Source organism: Rhinopithecus bieti, unplaced genomic scaffold, assembly GCF_001698545.2.
Source record: "Rhinopithecus bieti isolate Rb0 unplaced genomic scaffold, ASM169854v2 scaffold_11744, whole genome shotgun sequence".
NCBI classification, from domain to species: Eukaryota; Metazoa; Chordata; class Mammalia; order Primates; family Cercopithecidae; genus Rhinopithecus; species Rhinopithecus bieti.
Genome location: NW_016807094.1, coordinates 2,905,983 through 2,913,986, shown reverse-complemented (window position 1 = coordinate 2,913,986; position 8,004 = coordinate 2,905,983). Strand labels below are relative to the sequence as shown.

Below are 8,004 nucleotides of genomic sequence, written 5' to 3'. Positions count from 1 at the left end.
GACAGTCTGGATACAGATTTGTCTTCCCTGCACACAGTGCTTCTGGTGGAACTCACAGAATGCCTCATCCACCATCATGGTATTCCACACAGCATTGCTTTTGACCAAGGAACTGACTTCTCAAACAAGCATGGCAATGGGCTTATCCTCATGGAATCGACTGATCTTCCCATATTCCCCACCCCCATGAAGCAGCTGACTTGATAGAATGGTGGAATAGCCTTTTGAAGACGCAGTTACAGTGCCGGCTAGGTGACAATGCTTTGCAGGCTGGGGCAAGGTTCTCCAGAAGGCTGTGTATGCTCCAAATCAGCATCCAATATGCGGAGCTGTTTCTCCCATAGCCAGGATTCACGGGTCCAGGAATCAAGGGGTGGAAATGGGAGTGGCACCACACACTATTACTCCAAGTGGCCCACTAGCAAAATTTTTGCTTCCTGTTTCTGTGACTTTATGCTCTGCTGACCTAGACGTCTTAGTTCCAGAGGGAGGAATGCTGCCACCAGGAGACACAACAGTGATTCCGTTAAACTAGAATTTACGACTGCCACCTGGCCACATTGAGCTCCACATGCCTCTGAATCAACAGGCAAGGAGAGAGTTATGGCATTGGCTGGGGAGACCGATCTGGACTACCAAGGAGAAGCTAGACTACTACTGCTCTATCAGGAAGGTAAGGAAGAGTGTGTCTGGAATACAATGAATGATTCCTTAGGGCATCTTTTAGTTTTACCATGCTTGTGATTAAAGCCAATGGAAAACTACAACACAATCCAGGCAGGGCTATTAATGGCCCAGACCCTTAAGGAATGCAAGTTTTATCACTCCATCAGGTTAAGAACCATAGCCAGTTGCCATGCTTTCCGAAGGCAGAGGGAACGCAGAGTGGGTAGTGGAAGAAGACAGTTACAAACACCAGCTGTTGCCCATGCAACCTGTTACAAAGCCTTAGATTGTCATGAATATTTTCTCATTTTTTTCTAAATACATTTGTGCACATATTTGTATATACAGTATATATCTCTGTTTTCTTTTCTTTCATATTCCCTTATTACATAACTTAAGGTGTATTGGCATTATATCATTGTATTAAGTATTGTTAATTTTACGTTATGGTGCTTAAGTTATGGAATACCAAGGAGAAGTGTAAACACTTGAGAATTTTACATCCACTTCTGGGGAAGGGCTTAGTGCATTTTTTGGTTGTATGCAGAAGAGTTTTATCACATTAGGCAAAATTATTACTTTGCTATTGTCTTTAGAGATAAAGTATGGTGTAAGGAGATGTATGGGTGCGAAGTTGACAAGGGGTCAACTTATGGCAGTATATATATATATATATANTATATATATATATATATATATATATATATATATATATATATATATATATATATATATATATATATATATATATATATATATATATATATATATATATATATATATATATATATATATATATATATATATATATATATATATATATATATATATATATATATATATATATATATATATATATATATATATATATATATATATATATATATATATATATATATATATATATATATATTCATGCTTAGGTAAAACTAAGATCTCATTCTGTCATCCAAGCTGGAGTGCAGTGGCACAATCAAAGCTCACTGCAGCCTCAAACTCCTCGGCTCAACTGATCCTCTCACTTCAGCCTCCCAAGTAGCTTGGGCTACAGGTGCACACCACCATACTTGACTAATTTTTAAAAAACGTTTTGTAGAGGCAGATTCTTGCTATAGTGTCCAGGCTAGTCTCAAACTGCTGGGCTCAAGAGATCCTCCCACCTTAGCCTTCTAAGTGCTGGGATTACAGGTGGGAGCCACTGCATCCAGCCATGGTTAATTTTATGTGTCAAGGCCGGGCGCGGTGGCTCAAGCCTGTAATCCCAGCACTTTGGGAGGCCGAGGCGGGCGGATCACGAGGTCAGGAGATCGAGACCATCCTGGCTAACACTGTGAAACCCCGTCTCTACTAAAAAATACAAAAAAAACGAGCCGGGCGAGGTGGCGGGCGCCTGTAGTCCCAGCTACTCGGGAGGCTGAGGCAGGAGAATGGCGGTAAACCCAGGAGGCGGAGCTTGCAGTGAGCTGAGATCCGGCCACTGCACTCCAGCCCGGGCGACAGAGCGAGACTCCGTCTCCAAAAAAAAAAAAAAAAAATTTATGTGTCAAGCTGACGTGGTCATGGGATGCCCAGGTAACTGGTTAAACATTATTTCTGGGTATCTGTGTGTGAAGGTGTTTTTGGAAGAGATTAATGTTTGAATATACTGTGTAACACTGACTGCCCTCAATTTGGGCAATCTGTTGAGAGCCTGAACAGAACAGAAAAGGGGAGGAAGGTTGAATTTGCTCTCTGCCTGACTGTGTGAGCTGGACTTTGATCCTCTCCTGCCCTCAGCACTCCTGATTCTCAGGCCTTCAGACCTGGACTGGAATCTGTACCATCTACTCTCTAGTTCTCTGGCTCTCAGGACTTTGAAAGCTACAACACCAGCTTTCCTGGGTCTCCAGTCTATAGATGGCAGAATGTAGAGCTTCTCACCCTCCATAATTGTATGAGTCAATTACTTATAATAAATCTTTATATATATTGTAGATAATATTTATTACATATAAGCTATGTATAATATATATCATATCTGTATTATATTATGCATATAAATATGCATGTTTATGTGTATATTTATATGTATTTATCTATAATATATAAGATATTTATATTTATAAATAATATATGGAAATATAGATGTGTGTATATACATGTGTGTGCATATATATGTGTGTGTAAATATTTGTATATCTCCTGTTGTTTCTGTTTCTCTGGAGAACCCTGGTTGTTAATATAAAAGGAAAGATAAACGGTGATTGAACAACCACTACAAGAGGTCTGAGTCTGTAGCAGCACTTACTCCCTGGTTTGTGGGTGGAATTAGCAGGCACCAAACACACTGTCAAGACAGAAATAAGTGAGTTGCTGCTGAAAGACAACTGGACTTGACCTGTGTGCTGGAGGGGGTCTTTGAGGGTCTCCCACTGGGGCAGACAGGAGAGCAGGGCAGTGTGGGGGATGGGGAGGGCTGGGGCATATTTGGGACAATCCCTGTTGTGGGTGCCACCAGCAGACCACAAAAGGTGCCAAAGGAGGGAGTGAGAGGGAAGGGTTTACTAGGAAAGTCCTGCCAGACAAGAGAGTTCCAGGAGAGCTTCCTAGGAAGGGAACAGTGAGCCAAGGCAGCCTGGGATGGGACCGAATGGGGCTTTTTTCTGCTTTCACCTCATTTTAAAGCAAATCATGTTGATTTGTATCTAATGCAAGGGAGGAGAAAACATGCTTCCCCTCTACCCTTCCAGATTCTTCAGGAAGTCTACAAATTAAATTGACATCAAATAGATGAACAAGAGGAAAGCTGTTTCAATGTATGTACTCACAGATGGGAATCCCACAAGAATATGAGACTTAAAGAGCAGGCCAGGTGATTGGGGGGTCCAGTGTCAGGGCTTACCCCTGTAATCCCAGCACTTTGGGAGGCCAAGGCAGATGGATCGCTTAAGCCCAGATTGGAGACCAGCCTGGGCAACATAGGGAGACCCCATCTCTACAAAAAATTAAATTAGCTAGGTGTGGTGGCACTCGCCTCTAGTCCCAGCTACTCGGGAGGCTGAAGTGGGAGGATTACTTGTGTCTTGGGAGGTTGAAGCTGCAACGAGCCATGATTGAGCCACTGCACTCCATCCTGGGCAACACAGTGAGACCCCTTCTGGGGAAAAAAAAGGTACAGCAGCCAGATGATTTGTCACTCTGAGTGACACAAAGAAATGGGGGTTTGAGGCTTCTGGGGAGCGGGGGAGGAGTGAGGGGAGCGTAAGGAGAGGAGGTGTCTGGCGAACACAGGTTGCCCAGTGAGGCAGATAAAAGTTTCCCAGGTGACAGAAGTCGTCGGGAACAGCTCTCTTCCTGGTACAGATATGTTGACTAATGAACATTTCCTTTACAGGTGCAAATTTCCTTTACAAAAGAGCAGTTTCTCAGAGGTACTCCGGTGTCTGCAGTTTCTCAACATAACCAGTTCCAAATCATCAGTGTGCCAAAGAGGACTATTTTGGGGTAGCAGCTTCTGGTCTCCTCCAGTCCTACTTGGGGTGGTGAATTCTGGTCTCCTCCAGTCCTATTAAATTCTGGTGAATTCTGAGCCCCCGCAATTGCAAACATTGGAAAGAACCTCTGAAGTGCCCGGGAACGGCCACGTCTTCCTAGCTGAGGTGTGTCCCACTGCTTCCTCACTCCCGCCCTGGCCAGTGGTGCAGAGACCTGGGACCCTCCTGGGGAGCCCTTTCCACTGGACGCTGGTGGGGGCCAAGAAAGGCCAGCCTAGGCGGACTGGGGAGGGTCTTGGGCGCCCGGCGCTGTGTCCCCGCCACTCGTGCTTGGGCCAGCGGTCCCCCAAGGCTGACTCCTGGGTCATTGCACAGAGGCCACAGTGGGTTCCCCGGAGGCCAGGACGGGGCCGGCCGCCTGCAGGAGCTCGTGAGGTAGCAGCTCCAGGGGCTTACCCAGGACTCCAGGAGCGCTCCCCGGAATCCCCCTCCTTAACCCAAACTCGAGCCCTCGGGCAGCGCTGCGCCGCGGACCCGAGTGGGGCAGGCTGGCCGCTGGGGCAGGGCCCGGGAAGTGCCCCAGAGTCCCTCCTGGGTCCCGCCGCATCCGGGGTTGAGCTAGACTGGGAACCCGTCCCGAGCTTCCCTTGGGAAACGCCTCCTCCCGCCGCCCCGCCCCGCCCGCCCGGGGTGACCCGCGACGCGCATTTGGGGGTGTTGCCCTGGGCCCTGGGACGCCGCCTCCTGAGATTAAAGTGAGAGCCAGGGCGGGCGGGTCGAGAAGGCGCGAGCTAAGCAGGAGGCAGCGGAGGAGGGCGAGGGGCGGGGATCGCTGCCTGGAGCTCGGCAGGTGAGCGGCGCCTGTACCGGGGTCCCGGCTCGGAGTGGGGCTGGGGAGGGGAACCTGGGCGCCTGGGACCCGCCGATGCCCCCTGCCCCGCCCGGAGGTGAAAGCGGGTGTGAGGAGCGCGGCGCGGCAGGTGAGTGCGCCCAAGGGTGGAGCACTGCGGTCAGCCGGGCAGGGCGCCTCCAGGGGCGCTGGGAGAGTGCTGGGCGCCTGGGACTCCTTGCGTGCGACCGAGAGCCCTGGCCGCCCCTGTTGGCTTGGCGTCGCGGGGCTGGGGCAGGTGGTCCTGCGAGTCCCTAGCCAGTCGGTGGAAGAGGGTCCTACTGGGTCCCCGAAGCTGGCTCCTCGTCCGCCTGCCCCCCAAGGCCCTCGCCTGGGAGCACCGGTAAACCTTTTCTCTTTGGGGACGAGGACCGGGAGTGCTGTCCGTTGGCTTCTTTGTTTGGGAGAAATCTCTGCAGTCCCGCAGTGTTACCTGAACTCCTTCTGCTTCTTGGTTCCCTACAGAGGTAGGGAGAAACTGGAAACTCGCTGAGATGCCGGGAACGATAGGGCCCGCGCGGCGGGGACCGTTGGGCCAGGCTCCGGGAGGGCCTCCGGGCTGGGCGCGAACTGCCCGTCAGTCCCGGGGAGGGACTGCTCGCGACTCAGGCCCCTTTGCGGTGACCTGCTGGCTGCGATCAGGGCCGGGGCCGCCTGGACACTTGGCACCCGCAGTTACTCGCCCGGGAGGAACTCGTCAGGCTCCTTGGCTTGCGCTGCGTGCCGGGTTGGGGGGAAGGCGGGGCACCTGGTCGCTTCGGTCCACCTCAACCTGTCCTGCCGGGTTCAGCACAGTGGCACCCTGAGTGGTCAAGTGCTCCAGCCTAGCAATGGGCGCTCTGCTCGAGCACGGGTCCAGATGAAAAACTGCGCCATGTCCAGAAAGTTTGTGCGCCGAGAGCCCTGAGCGCTTGTGGTAGAGGAGGGCCTTCGCCCGCTCCGCGGTAGGGCACAGCGCGGTGGCCCTAAGTCCTGTTCAGAACGCCCTGATGGCAGGCCTAGTCACGAGGAATCCTGGTGGCTTGTTTGGGAAGGAAAGGATAACACGGCGGCCCGAGGTGAGCCTGTTGGGCAGGGGACACCAAGGGCTTGGCTTCGAGGCTGCGCAGCCCTCCCCTCGGTGCGAACCTGTGCGGTGGTCCCATAGGAAAGATGAGCGCATGGCGCCCAAGGCAATGCCTGACTTCACCGAGCTCCCAGCCGCAAGAACCTCCCGAATCATGGAAAATTACAAAGGCTACGCAGCCCAGTCACAAGGCGTTTGAAAAACCTAAAGTGAGACTATGGCTGTTGACCTGTCCCAGGAGTCTGGGAAGGTACTCCAGGAAGTGGGGATGGAGCCAGCTCCCCTGCAGGAAGGACGGGGCCTGGGAGTGTGGCAGGGAGCGTTTACCACCGCAAAGAGACTTGGGGAGGGAGGGAGCTAAGTCAGTCCTGGCTCCTTAGCTGCTGCTGTGAAGGGAGGGCCTGGTGGGCCAGGTAACCAGGAGTTCCCCCAGAAAGTCACTGGAGGTTGCTCGGGACCTCCCCACCTTTGCTGAGTGCTTTTGAAGAAGTGGGACCTGCCCTGCTCGCTGCGGGACTACTGGACAGATGAGGTTAGAATGAAATCTAGCAACACCCTCGGCTAAGGACACATTAGGCTGGAGAGCTAGGGGTGCATCCTATGGGCTGAGACCTCTGCCTGGAGGTGGCCATCTGCACCTCGGCCTCTGGTTATTTTTGATGATCAGCTGGTGAACTGGCTGGGCCTTTGTTCTCTGCCTGGACATTTGTTTGGTCCCCAGCAGCTTCCCTTATTCCCACCCGGGAAGGACAACCTTCTAACAACAAGCTTGTGCTGTTGCTGGAGCCTCAGGCAAGGCCTCCCAGGTTGCTAGGTGCTGGCCTGCCCCACACCCTTGGCCACTCTATCTTGAACTCAAGTCACCTTAATTGTAGGAGTACATTTGGCTGCACTGGCATTATAATAATAACCACAGACATTGATGTGGCACTTTCTTTTTTCAGCCAGGCATCATTGCAAACCCTTTATAATATACTTAACTCAATTGTAAGGAAACTGGGGAAGAGAGATTGGGTAGCTTGTCCAAGGTCTTTAACCTGTAAGGGGCAGAATTGGGGGTAAACACAGCCTATCTGGCTCCACAGGTCAGGGCTTCCAGTGTTGGGCTCTGAGTCGGAGACACAGGATGCCTAGAAGGGGCTTTAGTGACAATCCGCACAGTATCGATTCCTTTTGCTCTTTCCCTGGGTCCCCCCTCCGGGATGTTGGAATGTTACCAGCAAGTGGAGAAAAGGAGGGAAGGAAGCTGAAAACAACGCACCTGGAATCCTGATTGAAAAGGGCTTGTTCCTGGGCCAGGCTCTGGTTCTCCCTGACCTGAAAGCCTAGTCCCTGCCCAAAGCCCCACCTGGGCTCCGTGCTGCCCCCTCTAGCAGTATAACATGGTCAGAGTGCCTAGAACTCTGAAAGGGGGCCTGCGGAGGGCTGACCTCCTGGGCCATGGGGGCATTGAGTGACAAGACGCTGGTGCACATGTCCTGTAGGTGAAAAGGTAGATGCATGTAGTACATTATGCCAGTAACTACCACCACCACCACCACCATCATCATCATGGGAGTGTGTTGTCCCCCTACTCTGGGTCCAACCTAAGGGTGAGGGCCCTACCAGGAAATGTACACCAGAAGTCTGGCTGATAACGCCTACTCTTTCCCACCTGAATCTGTGGCAGGATTCCCTAGAGGATCTTCATAATAATGTGGGATCATTGCCTTGGTCCCCATTACTGCATCAGACTCTGAGAATGGGGCCCAGGAAGCTTGCTTGCTTATTTATTTATTTATTTATTTATTTATTTATTTATTTATTTATTTATTTTTTCTAAGCCCTCTTGAAAATTCTGGGTTTGGGGAGCACTGAGCAGATCTAAGCCTTGGGCATTGAGATAGAAAGGAAAGGTGAATGGTCAATGG

The 8,004-nt window shown here is 51.1% G+C and overlaps 1 protein-coding gene across 2 annotated transcripts in view; it reads left to right on the top strand.

Moving 5' to 3' along the window:
* The first annotated feature begins 4,911 nt into the window (after positions 1-4,911).
* TMPRSS2 (transmembrane serine protease 2) overlaps positions 4,912-8,004 on the top strand; it is a 41,984-nt gene continuing 38,891 nt past the window's right edge. Inside the window, exon 1 of one of the 2 annotated variants that reach the window (XM_017880226.1) lies at positions 4,912-4,989. Coding sequence is in view for 1 of the 2 variants with exons in the window: in XM_017880225.1 (XP_017735714.1) it covers positions 5,065-5,119 (55 nt within the window). In the remaining variant the exon portion in view is untranslated. Of the gene's footprint in view, positions 5,120-8,004 lie in introns of both variants that reach the window. The other variant, XM_017880225.1, reaches the window with a different exon arrangement.